The sequence below is a fragment of the Ursus maritimus genome, unplaced genomic scaffold (genome assembly GCF_017311325.1).
Source record: "Ursus maritimus isolate PB19 unplaced genomic scaffold, ASM1731132v1 scaffold_2, whole genome shotgun sequence".
NCBI classification, from domain to species: Eukaryota; Metazoa; Chordata; class Mammalia; order Carnivora; family Ursidae; genus Ursus; species Ursus maritimus.
The window spans coordinates 75,259,401-75,278,119 of NW_024424452.1; the positions used below are offsets into that span (position 1 = coordinate 75,259,401).

The following is an 18,719-nucleotide window of genomic DNA, read 5'->3' on the forward strand; positions in this document are numbered from 1 at the left end:
AACTATCCATGCATGGATACATAATTTTAGCCCATTATTTTAACTGCTGAATTCCATCGCATGAAGAGATCACAATTTGTCTATTCTCTTTACTGTAAGAAATTTTTTTCCAGCTTTTTTTCCTATTGAAAATAATGCTGTACAAGTACTTTTGTAATGGTTGAGTAAGGACTTCTAAAACTCTGTTCTTCCATAAAAGCAACAAGAACACAGGCAAAATTGTCGGAATCAACTTTTTTCAGAATTTGGGGAACCAGTCAAAGGCTTGCAATCACCTACAGAGTGTTTATTTAAAAAAAAAAACAAAACAAAACAAGGCTGAAAACCAACAACCCCAAAACCACAGTAGCTGTGAAAATCAGCAACCTAGACATTGCTAGAAAGGGCAGAGTAGGTTTATAGCTTCCCCCAAATCCTCTAAGGAGCCATCACTGTTTGCCTTGTTTGCTATCCCCCTGAAAAATACCATTTACAGGGGTTGTCTTTACCTGACTCAAGCTCCTTCAGTGTGTGTAGCTATATTTATTGCAGTAAATACTTATATTAAGAAAGCAAAAGGATCTCAAATCAACAACTTTCTACTTTAAAAACTAGAGTAAGAAAAAAGCAAACTAATCCAAAACTAGCAGAAAGAAAAAAACAATAATAAAGATTAGGGTGAACATAAATGAAATAGAGTTGGGGGGAGAAAAGAGAAATTAATTGAAACCAAAACTTTGTTATTTGAAAAGATAGCAAATTGACAAATCTTTAGCTGTATTGCCCAAGACAAAAGGGAGAAACTCGGTTGACTAAAATAAATTGTGGGAGGACATTACTATCGACCTTACAGAAATTGAAGGATTATAAGGGAATATTCTGAACAGTTGTATGACAACAAATTAAATAACATAGATGAAAGGAACAGATCTCTAGAGAGACACAAATTATCAAAACTTTTCAAGAAGTAGGAAATAATTGAATAGAATTATAACAAGAGGCTGAATTAATAATTAAAAACTTCCTACAAAGAAAAACCTCAGGACCAGATGACTTTACTGGTGAATTCTACCAAGTATTTAAAGACCAATCAGCATCAATTCTTTATAAACTCTTCTAAAAAAAAAAAAAAAGATTGAACATTGTCCAGTTCATTGTATGAGCCCAGAATTACTTTGATACCAAAACCACACAAAGACATCTCAAGAAAACTATAAATCAATAACTCTTATAAATACAGATGTAAAATATCCTCAACAAAATAGTAGCAAGCAGAACCTAGCAACAAATAAAAAGGATTATATGCCATGATCAAGTGGAGCTTATTTTGTAAAGACAATATTGATTTGTCATCCAAAAATCAATTAATGCAAAATACCATGTTAATATAATAAAAAACAAAAACCTATGAGCACCTCAATCAGCACAGAAAAACACTTGACAAAACTTAACACCCTTTCATGTTAAAAACTCTTAACAAACTAAGAATTGAAGGGACCTTCCTCAACCTAATAAAAAGAATCTATGAAAACCCACCACTGATACCATACTCAGCGGTAAAAGATTACATTCCTTCACTACTTTCATCTACACCTACAAGGTCAACATTGTATTGGAGGTTCTAACCAAGGTAATTAGGCAAGAAAAGAAAAGCATCCAGAGTGGAAAGAAAGAAGCAAAACGATTCTCACTTACAGATAAAAAGATCTTGTATATAAATTCACTTATATTTTTACATATTAGCAGTGAACAATCCAAAAACGAAATTAAGAAAAATCTATTTCGGAATCACATTAAAAAGGATAAACATTTAGTTGTAAATTCAATGGGAGAAATACAAGGCTTATACACTGAAAACCACAAAACAATGGGAGATAAATAAATGGAATGAAATCCCATGTTCATGTAGCAGAACATAATATCAAGATGGCAGCATTCTCCACCTTGAGGTAATCCCCACCAAAATCCCCACTGGATTCATTGTAGGAATTGACAAGTTGATCCTATTGACAAGTTGCAGACAGAAATGGAAGGGACCCAGAATGATCGAGGCAATCTTGACAAGAGAGATGAAAGTTGGAGAACTCACAGTGAGTGATTTTAAAGCTTACGAAAAAGCCACAGTAATCAAGATAGTATGACACTGACATAGGATAGACATATAGAGCAATGGGACAGAACTGTACCCAGAAATAAACCCTTGCCATTTTAGTCAATGTATTTTCAATAAGAACGCAAAGACAATTCAATAGGAGGGAAAAAATGGTCTCTTTAAGAAATGGTAGAGATAAATAGATATACATATAAACAATAAAGTTAAGCTCCTATTTTTACATCATATACTAAAATTAACTCAAAATGCATCAAGGACCTAAATGTAAGACCAAAAACCATAAAACTCTTAGAAGAAAACATAGGTTTAAATCTTAGTGAAGTTGGTTTAAGCAAGTTTTTCTTAGATGTGACATCAAAAACACAATCAACAAAAGAAAAAAAATACATAAATTGGAATTTATTAAAATTAGAAACTGTCATACTTCAAAGGATACTATCAAGAATTCACATAATGAGAGAGAATATTTGCAAATAATACATCTGGTAAGGGTCTAGTATCCAGAATACATGAAAAATCATTTACAACTCAACAATAAAAAGATAAATAACTCAATTTAAAACTAAGCAAAGATCTCAAGTAGGCTTATCTCCAAAGAAGACACACAAATGGCTAATTCGTAGAAAAAAAAATATGCCAACCATCCTTAGTTGTCAGGAAGATACAAATCAAAATTACAATGAGATACCACTTCACACCCACTGGGATGGATATAATAATAATAAAAATGACAATATCAAGTGTTCACAAGCACATGGGGAAATTGGAACCCTCAGACGTTGCTGATGAGATTCTGAAATAGTGAAGCCATCTTGGAAAGCAATTTGGTAGTTCTTCAAAACATTAAAAAGTTACCATATGAACCAGCAATTCTCCTTTTCAAGCACATATCCAAAACAAATAAAAACATGTTCACCCAAAACCTTGTACATAAATGTTCAAACGATGTTAGTCATACTAGCCAAAAAGCACAAAAGAACCCAAATCTACATTAACTAGTGAATGGATAAACAGAATGTGGCAGATCCATACAATGGAGTATTAGTGAACCATACAAAAGAATGCAGGACTGATACATGCTACAACATGGATATATTTTGAAAACATCATGCTAAGTGAATGAAGGCAGTTACAAAAGGCTATATATTGGGTAGTTCCATTTACATGAAATGTCCAGAATAGGCAAATGCATGGAGACAAAAAGTAGCTTGGTGATTGGCAGATGCTGGAGGAAGTAGACCGTGAGTAACTGCTAATGGTCACAAGGTTTCACTTGGGGTTGATGAAAATATTCTAAAATTAGATAGTGTGGATGGTTGCTCAACTCTGTAATATATTTAAAAATATATTCTAAAATTACTGAATTGCACACTTTTAAAAATGAATTTTATGGAATGTGAATTATAGCTTAAATTTTATGTTTACTTAATTGATGTGAAATGATATTTCATTGGTTTGCATTGTGATGACTTCAAGGCAGTTTAAGTATCTCGTAATGTGTATTGATTAGTTTTCCCCTTCTGTGAATTTTTATTCATCCTCGTTGCCCACCTTCTAGTGGGCTGGTGGTTTTCAAAACTACCTTTCAGTGCTGGCAATGAATGGACCAGAAGCTTCCCTCTTCAACAGTGACAGGTGAGCGGCAACAGCCACTTGGGTGTGTCAGTACCTTCTAGCAGGAACCACACCCATTCCAGAATGGAACCTCTGAAATATATGGTTACCATGACAAAAGACAACATCTCAAAGGACTCCTTTAATAGAGTATTTTACCTCTGACTAAGGGACAAAATACTTGGGTTTCTTTTCACTTCTGTGCCTCATCGACAATTACACAAGTAAGTTATACACAAGTAAGTACTTTTTCTCCTACTAATCTTCCAGGCAGTCAAAAGCCTGTCTTCTTTCTAACGCGAATACTTTTCTTAGTTTTTGTTGTTAAAAGAAAGAATTGTGGGTATATTAGGCTTTACCTCACCATCTTCTAAATTCTTCTATATTAGGTTTTACTGCACCTTCTTCTAAAGTTCTTACCAAATTTGCCTATTGGAAGAGTTCATCTTTGTTCATTGACCTCCCAAATTCATGTCTATCATCTTTTCCACCATCTGCCCACATCTCTTCTGCTTTGCAGGCATTTGAGTACCTATTTACCTGATGGCCTTCTCAACCTCCTATCTCAGTTGACACCCACCAAAATTTGGTCTCACCCCAAGCACTCAAAGTCTGAAATTGAACTCTCCTCCGGTAAACATTTCATTTTCTTCAAATGAAGCTGGATTTCAAGGGGTCAGGAAACAAATCCATCAGGTAGTAAAAAGCTCATGGGACTAAATAGTTTCAATATCAATAAAAAATGCTAATCAAGATTATTTGTTTATTTATTATTTATTTATTTATTAAAACAAACCATACACACATAGAAACATAGAAAAACAAAATTTCTATCAGAGACGATTCTAGATCTGTCCTAAAATTTATTCATGTATGTATTTAATCCTGTGAGAATTTTAAAGAGCAAACTTTTGCTAAAGCAAAGCCTTTAGTAACGTAGACTAGTAATATCCATTTAGTAAAATACAAAATGTTTGAAAATAACAATGAAAATACTCTATTAATGAAAAAAGAGCTAAATTGTAAGCATATCCGTCATCTCTGGAATGAGGCTTTTGTTCACATGGTTGGGTCCCGAGATACCTCTCCCTGGGAACGAATAATCTTTGGTTCTAGTTTTGAACCAAGGATAAGCTAGTGTGGCTGGATGAGTCACAAAAAGCCATTGCTCAGAAGGATCAGGATGGATGAGATAAATTCTGCAGTAACTTTGAAGTCACCAGGATCAAAAAAACTGGAGAAGAATAAGTCTTTTAAAAGCAAATTTACACAAACAATTCTGGGTCAGGGGAAGAATTCCTCCACATGAAAATCCAGCAAACATTTGATATGAGGATAGCTCATCTCTTTCAATACTGAGTAATAATTAAAGAGGACTCAATAGAGGGTGTAAACAAAGATTTTACAAGAAAAAGAATCAGGAAAGTAATATAAAAATAAATGACAATTAAATAATTTTAGAAAAGTATTTTCACAGAACAGATGAAAAAGACTTTATATTTTAATGAAATAATTTTATCTATAAAATATGATCTCAAAGTACAGATATAAGAATTTAGGGAAAAATAGTGCAGCTCAGAAGTGGGAAAAACTAATTCTACAAAAACAAAGGGTGTGTCAGAAATAGTACAAAGAAAATGAACGTTACTGAAAACATGATAAGAGGCATGAAGGACAAGATTGAGGTCAACTAGAAAGATTTTTTAAAAGAGATCAAATATAAGCCTAATTGGTATCACCAAAAAAGAGAACCAAAATGACAGAAAAGGATATTTAAACAAAAATTTTAATAAAGCTTTCCATGATTATACAGATGGAAAAGCAGGCTATGTCTCCAAGAAAAATTAACTCAAGACAATCAATGGTGAGTTATATCCCAGTAAAGTTACTGATTCTCAAAGATATAATAAAACTTTCCATGATTATACAGATGGAAAAGCAGGCTATGTCTCCAGAAAAATTAACTCAAGACAATCGATGGTGAGTTATATCCCAGTAAAGTTACTGATTTTCAAAGATAAAGAATTGGAAATCCAGGAAAAGGAAAAATGCTCGATTAACCTATTTAAGAGAAGAAAAAATTCAGCTCACCTTGGTCTTTCCATAGCAATGCTAGATGACAGTGGAGCTGTGTCTCTAAAATCCTTGAGGGAAGCATTGTGGCCTGAGAATGTTATGCCCAGCCAGAATTTAATTCAGAGTGAATGTAACAGACATTTTTTAATATGAAAGAACTTAAGGAATGAGATTCCCTTCTTCAACAGACTAACAGAAAATGAACTAACCCGACTAGAGATGAGTGGACCAGGCATGGCAGTATGCAGTGGATCGCGCTCAAGACAGGGCTAAGACGTAAAGGAAAGTGAAGATTACTATTTTAGAACTGAATGTAATATAAACTTTGAAAATATAAAAATGGTATAATTATCACATAAAAATTAGAAAATAAAAGGGAAGGTAATGTCAGGACATTGATTTCATTAATATTAAAACTCAGGGGTTAATAATTCATCAAGTACAGTCAATGCTTGAACAACATGGGTTAGGCGCACCAATCTCCGTGGAGTCAAAAACCCACGTATAACTGTTGATTCCCCAAAAACCTAACTCCTAATAGCCTGCTGTCCACTGGAAGCCTTACTGATGGCATAAACAGTCAATTGACACACATTTTGGGGTTATTTGTATTATATTCTGTATTCTTACAATAAAGTAAGCTAGAGAAAAGAAAATGTTATTAAGAACATCGTAAGGAAGAGAAAATACACTTATAGTACTGTATGGTTTTCACTGAAAAAAATTCATCTATAAGTAGACCCACACACTTCAAACCCATGTTGTGCAAGGGACAACTCTAATATAAACAGAAGGGCATAAAGTTTCACTAAGTAATCAATTAAAATTATATGGAGAATGAGGGAGGGGAGGAAATAAAAATTCATCTTTGATTTCAAGAATTTCATCTTGGCTCACAGTCGGGAATCCACAGAAATTCACTCTAAAGTTTTGAAAAATAAATACATTACAAAAAAGTTAGTCTTCTTAAGCAAAACAACAAAAGTATAACATAAAATATAGGACAAAAGTAAAATCCAAATCTGTTACGTAAATAAATCAAAACCCATCTATAAGAAAAAAAGAATCTGGATGAATTACAAATAATACCCAGAAATATGCTGCATACTGGGGACATTTACAAAACAAAATTTCTCAAAACGTTTGTAATTAAAACAAAGGACAAAAGCATTCCAGGAAAGCGTAAGCAAACAATGGTGACAGCAGTTTAGGAGTTGAGATCTTAATCCAGACAGCCTTGAATTCCACACCTCGAAATAAACTTTAAAGCATTAAATGTGATTTTTTTTTAAAAGCAGTACATAATGAAAAAATTTACAATCCAGAATGAAGAGAAAATAATTATAAACATCTACATAAGAAGAATTTTAAGATGTTCCCCAGTATTCCTGTCTGTCAGTATCTGTGCCTTGAATAAAAACCCCTCCCCTTAAAGCTGGAAAGGTAAGGATGTGAGCTGCGGCTCTGGCTGTGATGGGATATGATTATGGTCCATAACATGGTAAAAAGGATTAGGCAACTGACTTCGAGTTAATCTAAACGTGTACTGCCCAAGCAGGCCTGGCGCAAGTCTGGCTCTAAAGGTGGGAGATGAAAGTCCAGCAAGGGAAAATTAATACAACGTCTGTTCCATGTAACATTGTAGAGCAAACTGGTAAAGCAAAACAAACTATAAGAAAGTTACTGGTTTATGTACTAATGCAAAATACTCTTTTGCAGTATTAGTAGGTGAATCTTTTAATTCACCTTTGTCAGCATGATATCAAAGATTCGGAGAACGAGTAAGAATTTAAGACACAGTAAAGACAAAGGTAAGTGTGTGTATGTTGTGTGAGAAAGATCCATATATCAATCTCTAGCCATAAAAGCAGAAAATATTTTTTTTTCTAATGCCCACAAAAAGGTCTCTTCACAAAAGATAACTGTGTTAGGTTAGAAATTTCTGTGAAAGTTCTAGAATGTAGAAATAGCAAAACTACTCTGGTCACCAAGCAAAACATTAGAAAGTAATAACGAGCTTATGAAACAAACCAAAAAAACAACCTACCATTCCGCCTCAACTGCTCTATTTTAAATAATTCTTGGGTCAAAGAGGAAATTAATACAGAAATTAACAGAATATTGATAATACAACATCACAGGACCTAGAGCATGCAGCCAAAACACTGCACAGAAAAAGATCCGGAACCTTAAATATGTTGACGACCAGAAGGAATGAAAATATTTTAATCAAATATCCAAAACAGGAAGCTAGAAAAAAATAAGCAAAAAAAAAAAAAAAAAAAAATCTCAGGAAGGCAGTAGGAAAGAAGGCATGCATAAAGACAAACCTGAATTTCTGAATTTGAAAAGAGGAAATAATGAGACTAATAAGTTCAAATTTTGATACTTTCTCATGACAAAAAGACACTTCAATGACATTCTTTCCAAAACCTATATTCCCAGTCTCATTATGAGGAAAACACCAGGTAAATGCTAATCAAGGGACAGTCTACAAAATGCCTGACTAGTGCTCTTTAAAACTGTCAAGGTCATGAACAAGGGAAGATGGTGAAACATTTATAGATCAGGGGAAATTAGGAGACCTGAGGGCTGAATGCAGGGTGGGATCCTGGGTTGGATCCCGAAACAGGAAAAATGGGCAAAATCCAAATAAAGTCTATATTTCAGTGAATACAACTGTACTAACATTAATATCTTAGATTTGACAAATGTCCTGGGTTACGGAAGATGTTAACATTAGGGGAAGTAGTATGAAGGGTGTATGAGATCTCTGTACTAGTTTTGCAAATACTCTGTAAATCTAAAACTATTCAAAAAAAATTTTTTTAAGAACTTAAGAAGACCTAGAAAATCTAGACAGAGCAACTAAAATGGAAGAAATACAAGTGATTACCAAAGGGCTAGCTCTCAAACAAACCAGCATCCCAGGTCCTGAAGTTTCTATAAAAGGATTTTACCAAACATTGTAGTTACTAATAACTCCGATCTAATCGTTCTGATAACATAAAGAAATTTAAAATCACTCCCATTCTTTCCCAAAGTAAATAATTCAAAACTAATATAATTTTCCCTTACAATTTTAGTGTATTATTTCTATTTTCTAAAAATACTGGATGCTATATCAGAAATGGCAAATAGTGGTAGGAATCTTTGTCTCATTCCTGACTTCAATGAGAATGCTTCTAATTATTTCCTTACTACATCTGGTCCTAGCTTTTGTGTTTATATATCACCTTAAGAAATTAACCACATATCTACTTTACTAAGAATTGTTATCAAGAATAAACTTGGGGTGCCTGGGTGTCTCAGTGGGTCAAGCATCCAACTCTTGATTTCGGCTCAGGTCATGATTTCAGGGTTGTGAGATCAAATACCACTTTGGCTCCGCACTGGGCATGGAGCCCACTTAAGATCCTCTCTCCCTTTCTGAAAAAAAAAAAAAAAAAAGAATAGACAAAATTTTATCAGTTTTTTTGCCTCCACAAAAAATTACCATGCAAATTTTCTTCTTTTTAAAGCAATTAATGCTAATTATTGTGTAATAGGTTCTGTTCTACTGAACCATCCCTGTAGGTTTGAAATAAATACCACTTGGTTATAGTTCATTATTCTTTTAACGTGGTTCTGTATTCTGTTTGCTAATCTTTTTGTTGAGTGTCATTCAGTAACATTGATCATGAATTTATCTGAAGTTTTAGTGCGCATGCGTATTGGGTGTATGGGTGTATGCACGTACTGTCCTTCTTGGGCTTTGCCATCAAGCTCATACTAACTTCAGATTTGGGGTTTGCCCCTCACTAAGGTGACAAGAGATTAAGCTGATTCTGTTTTAACTAGTCTCCTTCTTCTCTCTGACTAGCAACTGGTCTCCAGATTCTGCAGTCCAGTGTGAAATGGCATCACATGGTAAGTGATATTCTGTAAGACGGGATTGTAACTGAAATCTCTTGGGTTAAAAAAAATATAACTTTTTCACTGTGTCTATTACAGGGATATAATTGTGTTCAAAATACCTGTGCTTGAGGCAAGGAAAAAAGGCAGTTTGGATGAAAACTGTTTTTAGTTTTTTCTTCCCTGCAGAATCATGTTCTTGCTCACGCTCGTGTACCCCTGTAAATGACCCTCAACACTAAATCAAAAATGATGAACATGGGACGCCTGGGTGGCACAGCGGTTAAGCGTCTGCCTTCGGCTCAGGGCGTGATTCCGGCGTTCTGGGATCGAGCCCCACATCAGGCTCCTCCGCTATGAGCCTGCTTCTTCCACTCCCACTCCCCATGCTTGTGTTCCCTCTCTCGCTGGCTGTCTCTATCTCTGTCGAATAAATAAATAAAATCTTTAAAAAAAAAAATGATGAACGTTTTGACCCACCATCCCACTGCCCCCTCCCCCAGTGTCCTACCTGATCTGCTACAAAAGCCTCAAATCCTTCCTTCCATTGTCGCTGTGGAAACCCTTCTCACCAAACTGGGTCAGAAGATGAAAGGAGCTGCAAGAGAGGGAACCCCTTCCCCACCCCAATTACAGTGAGACTAACACTCACATAGCATTTATAACATGTTAGGCATGCTCTGAGTGCTTTAAATAAATAACTCATTTAATCCTTGCAACAGCCCTCCATGGTAAGTACTACCATTATCGCCACTTGGCAAGTCAAGAAACTGAGGGCAGGAAGTGACCTGCCCATGGTCATATAGCTACCAAGTGGCAAAGCCAGGTTACAAACTGGTGGAGTCAGGTTCCTGGGTGGCCAGTCTAAGTACTAAGCTATCCTGTGTTTCCCCTACAGCCAAGAATCTTTTCTGCCCTGGGATCAGGGAGGATCTTTGAATAAATGATCAAGTTGAAGATTTTAAAGAAACAGAATTCAATATTAATAATATGGTAACATTCTTCAAATAATCAAGAGAGATGGAAAATTCATGGAATCAGATATAGATGCCAATAAGGGAGACCACTTTCTAGGAGGGAATCAAGAGTAGAAGATTGGCAGAGAAGAGAGGGGTAGAACACAATGGCAGCAGTTACAGGAAAAATAGAACCATGGTACATTTGTCAAACCTCAGAAATTAATATTAATACAATTGTATTCACTAAACTATAGACTTTATTTGGATTTCACCCATTTCTCCTGTTCCAGGATCCATCCAGGATCCCACGCTGCATTCAGCCATCTGGTCTCCTAGTTCCCCCTGATCTCTGTTTCACCATCTTCCTTTGTTCATGACCTTGACAGTTTTGAAGAGTGCTGGTTTGAAGGTATTTTGTAAAATGTCCTCCAATTTGCATTTATCTGGTGTTTTTCACATGATTACACTGGAAATATAGGTTTTGGGGAAAAATATCACAGAGGTCAAATGTCTGCATATTCTATCCCTGGAATGATGCCCAGGAAACCAGCAACAATTGTGGATTCTGGGGCTGGGAAGTAGGGTATGGGAGCGGGGGCAAAACTTGGAGACTTTGTCCACTTTTTACTCTTCTGTCCTGTACATGTGCATAGATTGCTTTTTAAAATCTTTAAATAAATGGGACATCATGCTTAAAATTTATTCAAACAGACACTTCTATAGATAATCTAAGCTTCATCACTGGGTCAAACAATATATTTGTCCTTAAGTGTGCAATCCATCTCCTGCTCTTGTAAAGGGGCTCTTTACTGTACATGTCTGTAAATGTCCCTCACCCTCAAAGTCTCAATTTTATCTTAATTTTTACCTTTATTTTTTCTTAGCTTTTATTTATTTTTATATCATTGGATTTTTTTTTCTTTATCTCTAAGCCACCTACAATCCCCCTTTATTTCCTCGTGGGGAGAGGGGACCTTAATGAATAAATTAGTGGAGAGCAAGATATCTTCCTATGTAAATTAGAAGCTTTTTTTTTTCTTTTGCTAGTAGGGATTACAAGTGGAGATTTTCCATCAGTGAGGGATGACCATGCAAAATTTTGACCTACTAGGATATGCAGACTGTTAGAGCAATAGAATAGTCCAAACGGGATCATTGCCAACAGGATGATGATGAGTTTTACTGAAAATATGAAGGGTACAGGAAATTTAGAAAGCCTGAAGAGTTAATTTGTGGTATTTTACGTACTGTATTAGATCCACCAACTTGTCTCTGGCATCACAGTAGGAATTAGTGAGGCAGCTGCTAAGACTTGAAGAGTAAGAACATGGTCCTATGAAGGTTAAAACCACACTACAGTTTCGGGTTTTAATTTGTTTTTCAGAAACATGGTCTCTATTTCTCTAAGCTCTGGGAAAGACCAAGTCCAGAAACAAAATTGTATTTAAGAGAATGACATAGACTTGAGTTGGAAACAGTCGAATGTAGAAAAAAGATAGAAAAAGATGGTCAGATGGCTCTTGGGATACAAAACATAAACTTGCTTGATGCAGGTGTCAGGGTGTGAGCCTACATTGAGTTCCTGCTAGGATTCAAGCATGTCTGGACCACTCCCATTGGGCAGAACTAACAGAATGAAAGAGCCTGCAAGAAAAGAGCAGTGAATCTTCAAGTGAAGATTATCAAGGTGGTGATTCAAGAACAAGGGGCCGGTGGAAGAGGGGAGGAGAGGCTCTCACTGAGGCAGCTGCTGAGTCCTAGGGCGATGGGGCTGCTGTGAGAGAGAAAAGCAATGCTCAGCTGGGGATGGCGACAGTGAATGAGGTTGCCTGTGGCTTTTACTTAAAGCCAGAGCAACTTTTGTGCCACCCCAGTTCTCTGGATAATGGCCATCAGCAGCCCCGGGACGCTAACAGCATGCACTAGCAGCAGTACCAACGTCTTTGATAGATGACAGCAAGCACCCCAGTGGTGCCCTGTGGCTTCCATAGGGATGGGCACTGTCATCACAACACATCAGCAATAAAGGATTTTTCACACTTTTAAATGACTGTAGACAGCTTAAACATATAAAACAAAATCTTTCTGTATCTAATTAGACAAATCTATCCAATTATTTCTCTTTTTCAAAAATATATCAGCTCATTTTACTCATTTATGCTTCCAGATGAACTTTGGAATACACTTTTCAAATTTCTCCCAGAATTTCTTTGGCATTTTAATTAGAATTGCACTAAATTTATAGATTAATTTATAGAGAATTTACTTCTATTATCTTGTCATCTGGCACATGTATTTTTCTTTTCACTTACTTGAATCTTCAGTGATTTTTTTTCTTCATGTAGACCTTGTACAGTTCTTGATCATTTATTTAGGGGTATTTTCTAGACCGTATGGTTATTGAGTATAGCATATATGACCTGCAGATTTTCTCACTGTGCTCTGCAGACATATCTAAGAAAACTGCCTAAACTAAAAATGACAAAAATTTAATCCTACCTTTTCTTCTAAAGGTTTTATAATTTTGCCTCTTGCCATTTAGTTCTATCATCCAATTTGATTTATTTTTGTGTTGGCATGAGGTAAAAATATAAACTTATGTTTTTAAATATGAATATCCATCATCCCACTCTTATTTTTAACATAAAATCTCCTAGCATTGTTACAAAACAACGTGTCCTGCACAATTTCTATCTCTGGGAACTTAAAGAGATTTCCTTTGTGATGCGGGTATATGATAAATACCTGTTTAGTTGTATTTCTTATTCAAATATACGAGACGCTCAGTCATGTTTCGATCTAAAAACTCCGGCCATTTATCTCCAAGAAAGTATCTTGCATTATTGATTAAACAATATTCTTTCTTATGTTTTCTGCATTCTTTCTCTCTGGGACTTCTATTAGTGAGATACTGGATTGTAACCTTTTAAGACATCCCAAGATTTCATGGCTTTAAATTTATGGACTCCCCATTATCTGTTACACATGAAAACATACTGAAGAATCAACTCAGGACAGAACAAAGTGTTTCTCCATATGAAAGGATTGAGGTGTGTGTGTTAGTGAATTGGCTCATCAAAATGTGAACTGACAAGACAATTTCAATAATCCTCTAGGACTGTTTGAGAAGAGATTAATGCCTTGGGTATTCATGTAATTAAAATATAGTTCTGTGCTTTATTCCAACTGTTATTTTTAAATGGCTATCCCTAGTAACAGTAAAAAGAAATCTGGAAGTTTAAAAAGTGTTAATATTATTTAATGTGACTATTAATATAATCATTGAACTAACACACACTCACCTTTTCAGGAGCCACTAGGCAATTTGTTGGAATTTTTTTGGCTCTCCATGGGTTAGGTTTGCTAAGTCAGTATTACCACTTCCAACTTGGCCAGATAATGTTGACTGATGAGGACAATAACACTTTTTCTGGCCATTGAAGATTTATTAGTTTAAAGAGGAAACTTTCCATACTGAATACAGAAGCAGTTTGGTAATATGATCGACCTAGAAGTACTAGTGTTCGCAGGCACCATTAGTATAATCAAAGTAGATAATAAAAGGCATAAGAGAAGGCAAATTAAAGTCATTGATGGACTGGGGAAAGCTGACTTGAAATTGTTCCAAAATAAGTGCAGTTCCATAGCCCTTTCTAAAATGTGGACATAAAGAAAGTACCTGCAATCACCAGCTGGCTAAATTTTATCCATTTTTTGGAGTTAAAATTTTCTGCATCAATGAATATTACAGGAAACTTGTGGATAATATTTATATTATTATGATAATTCTTAACGACCCAACCCAGGTATAAACTAACCCAGGTATAAACTAGGAATGTGTTACAGAAAGGAATCATAAGGGGCCTTCAAAAATGAGAATAACTAGAGATCCTCATCTTCTTGAACTGTTGGAGGTGATGTGAACATGATGGTTTTCATCATCTGTTTTATTCCATTTCTTTTTTATATTACATACTAAGAACACTATCTATTACAAGTTCTGAGGTTTTAAAAGATTATATTGAAGAGATGAGAAGGAAAGCAGTAAATTTTATCAGCAGAATTCTATCAGCGATTGAGATAGATACGTGTGAACAGAGGGTTTCACAACAGGCTGTGCCCAGCAGGTTTTGGAATGCGTGAATGAAACCACATTGAGACTTGGACCTGAAACAACACTTTGACTAACCAGTACCAAGTAGATACTGCTAAGCATTGATAATGGACACACTTACTGGTTATGAGATCCGTGCATACTTGAGCTTAAAAAGTTCTTTTTGCTGGCTCCAGTCAAAGAAAGTGGAAATCCTCCCCATTTTGGAAGTCATGGAAATTGGGGTCCCTGTGTCTGTAGAGGTCCTCTGCTTTCATAGTCATGCTGTAATTTTGAGTTACCTCAGGAGAGTATATACTCCAGTGGCCATCAACAAGCAAATTCGCCAAAAATGCTCACTGCTCTGTTTGGGGTAGAGGAAAGCACAGGAGGCAGAAGTCCACCTGAGAAAAACGATAAAGAGAAAGGTATGAGGTCTCTAGGCATACAACGTCAAGGTCTCTTCAATGAGTTTTAATATTTTATACCAGAATCAGTCAAAAGGCAGGTACTGTACCAAGTACACATGGTTCTGAATGGAAATTAAGTGGTTTTGCCACAATAATACAATCTTGCTTTTATGAGAGTCTCATGTGTTGACTTGAGTCTTAGAGAAAGGAAAAGTCATCTTTGGCTGGTAGCGCCTTTTTCTTTGTTCATTCGTGTATGGATCCATTTGCGTCTGAAAATCACTGAGGACCCCGATCCAAATGTGAGACCTGAACTGCATGTATCAGCATAGTGAACCCACCAATCTGGGGATCTGCTTCAACCCTGTCCTGAACTCTTCCCACCCAAGTCTCCAGTAGCTTTCATGCTCCAAATCTAAAAGATATTTTTCTGTCTTTTTCTTGTATGACCTTCAAGCAGCATTTGACACTGTTACCAGTTACTAAGTATCTCTTAAATCTCTCCTATTTCCACTGCCAAACCCTAACTAACCCTATTCTGTTACAATCTCTCTCCTGCCTGGTAACATTAGCCTTAATTTTTCTAGTGCAACCACTTCACCTTGTTCAATGAAGTCTACAAAACAGTGCTGTGATCTTGTGCCTCTTTTGATTAAATGATGCCCCATTGTTCGTAAAACTTTAGCGTTCACAAAAGGACTTGTCCTGATTTGGCCTCTCTGGCCCCATGACTTACTTCTCTCCCTACTCTCTTTGCTCTGGCCACATGGCCTTCTTACATGTCCTCTAATGCAGTGGTTCTCAATTCTGGCTTCATATTAGAATTACGTATGGAGCTTTAAAAAAAAAAAAATACTATTGCTCCAGAGATTTTGATTCACTGGTGTGAGATGAGTTCTAGGCATCTGGATTTTCTTAGCCAGGGTTGAGAACCACTTCTCTAAAACATCAAACCCTTTCTTAACTCAAGTCCTTAGCAGATACTGTTTCTCTGTTCAAAAAACTCTTCTCCACTCCCTCCACCCCCATAATCTCTAGGTTGAAATTAAAACTTCTTTTAAAGGTGAAATTCCTGGATATCCTTTACTAGGTAGCTTCCTTTAATAATCCTTATAATTCCTCTTTAAGACAACACGATTTGTTATTTGTTTCAAGTTTGCTTTCCCATAAGATTAAAGCCAAAAACTATATATTTGCTCCTGCTCTAGCCCCACTGCCTAGCATGTAATAAATATTTTTTAAAAAAATCTTATTTGTTTCAAGTTTGCTTTCCCATAAGATTAAAGCCAAAAACTATATATTTGCTCCTGCTCTAGCCCCACTGCCTAGCATGTAATAAATATTAAAAAAAAAAAAAATCTGATGGTTAATTGAAAATGTCTGTGTCCTGGGGATTCAGCTTTGGACAGATATTAAAGAACTATTTAGCCCCCCCATCTTCCTATAACAAAATTCTTGGCTGGGAAGGAAGAGTTATAAGGATGGCAAAGACTTTTTGATGAGGGAAGTGTGTATTTGGGGTCCCATGTTGAGCCTAGATCATGTTTATCATAAGATCCTAAAATGTCTGGAGAATTGGTGTTGTAGGCCCCACATCTTCCTGGAAGAAAGCTTTCTAAGGAAAGACAGCTGAGGCACAAAACTAGTTTAAAGAGAATGATCCATATAGAAAGATCGGGGCAATTCTATATAGAGCCCAGTAAACTCTCTTTCAAGGATTTCTCTCACCAATCTTCCTAGGAGTATAAGTCATAAGTAAAAACTCAATGAACCACAATGCTGAGAGTGCACAGTGTGGTTACACTGGTTCTGGTGGCTTCTGCAGCAGTGGGAAATAATTTAACCGGCTTTGGGAATCAGGGATGAACTAATTCTGGGTGTAGCCTTCAGCTCTCTCAGTATCTGGCCTTGCCACGGTTGGAAGGATGTGAGAACATCAGCAAACACATCGCTACCTTTGATAAGACACCAACACAGACAGGAAGGTGAAGAGGTAAAGGCACTGGATATTCATACGCTCAATTCATATTCTTCTTCGCTCTGCATTTTGGTATTTTGCTATTGTCAAAGAAAAGGAGATTCTAGTGAGCTAGAGATGAAGGAAAAGGTGCCAACTCACATAATATTCAAGAGGACCATGTCCATGTTTCCCTTTGAGCATTCCCAGGATTGTTTGGGAATTACTAGAGGGGAGCTCGAATTCCCCCAGAACTATGATTATTATCGTAATACCATTTCCCCCCAGGCTAAGGTGGCATCAGAAACACATAATGTATGTGATTTGAAACATCTGAGGCTTAAGTAACTAGTCAAATTGGCATGACTCCAATTTCTCTGGCCAAGAATGACAACAGATATTGAACAAAAATGTCAATGATATAAGATATATATAAAAAGCAGATGGTCAGCTTAAAGAAGTCAAAATAATAAATATGGAAGCTTAAGGTCCACCAGGCTGCTCCTAGAACCTCGTATTATGAAAAATATTTCAAAGTACAGATTTCCAGGATTGTGACCATTTCATCATTTACTGTGGGTTTCCAATGAAGAGCCATAGTGATTAAGGAGTAACTGAAAATGAGATAAAGGAGAATTTATCCATATAATGGAAGTTAAAGCCAGAGTGATAATCATAATTCCCCAGAGAGGCACTGAAAAATTTCTGGGAACACTGGTGAACATGTGATAGAGTCTGAAGAATAACAAAAAAACCTAATTGGGGAAAGCAGGTGAAGTTCCTGGCCAATTCCTTTAACTTCCTGGATTGACATCACTACAGAAGCAGTTTATAGACATTAGACAATCCTTATCACTTGCCGCTGTGTGCGCTGGCTTCTGGCATTACATTAACATTAGCGGTCCCTAGAGTGCCGGCAAAAGCACGCCCACGACAAGGAGGGGACATGCTGTAAGTCAGTTATTCAACAAAAAAAATGGGGTACCAAAGTAATACAGGCAGAGCAATAACCTGGTGATGGAGTTGTAGTAACAAATGTGGCTCCATGAGAAAAAGAGAAGCGAGCTAATAGATAGGAAGCCGAGGTCCGTGTTATTATAGATCAACTAATTGGCCATTTATTACTGTGAAGCAAGCTCCAAGATTGGGAAGAAATAGTCCACTTAAAAAGTGCTTCTCAATCCTAGCTGTACGTCACAATCGTGGGAGCCTCAGTTTTGTTTTGTTTTTCATGTCTGGTCTTGAATACAGACCTATGAATTCTCTGGAGGTGTGACTGAGGAATCAAAATCAATATTTTTCAGCCACTCAATGTACAGCCAGTTTTGAGAACCAGTGATTTAGATTCGAAGTGTTACAAATTGATTTCCAAGGACTAAAGCCCAGTTAGAACTTTGTCTGAGGAAAGTTCCCATTGAGGCAATAGTCCCAAAAGATCATTGCTGATATAGAGACAGAATGTTCAGTTAGTTACTGTCCAGAGAAATGGGTACTAGTGTATTTCTGGCCAAATTGAAAGAAAATGGTGACAAGGACAAAAAGGTCTAACTTCAAACTAGACAAATCACCATTTATAGTTCCATGTCACAGTGAGAGTTGTCTGCCATATGGAAAGTTTTTATTC

At 36.2% G+C, this 18,719-nt stretch overlaps 1 protein-coding gene across 1 annotated transcript in view; it reads left to right on the plus strand.

Annotated features, from left to right (window-relative positions):
- Window positions 1-18,719, plus strand: part of MROH9 (maestro heat like repeat family member 9) — a 152,153-nt gene that overhangs the window by 67,664 nt on the left and 65,770 nt on the right. The window contains exon 6 of the mRNA XM_040634497.1: window positions 3,651-3,727. Within this exon, the coding sequence (XP_040490431.1) occupies window positions 3,651-3,727 (77 nt within the window). The remainder of the gene's footprint in view (window positions 1-3,650; window positions 3,728-18,719) is intronic.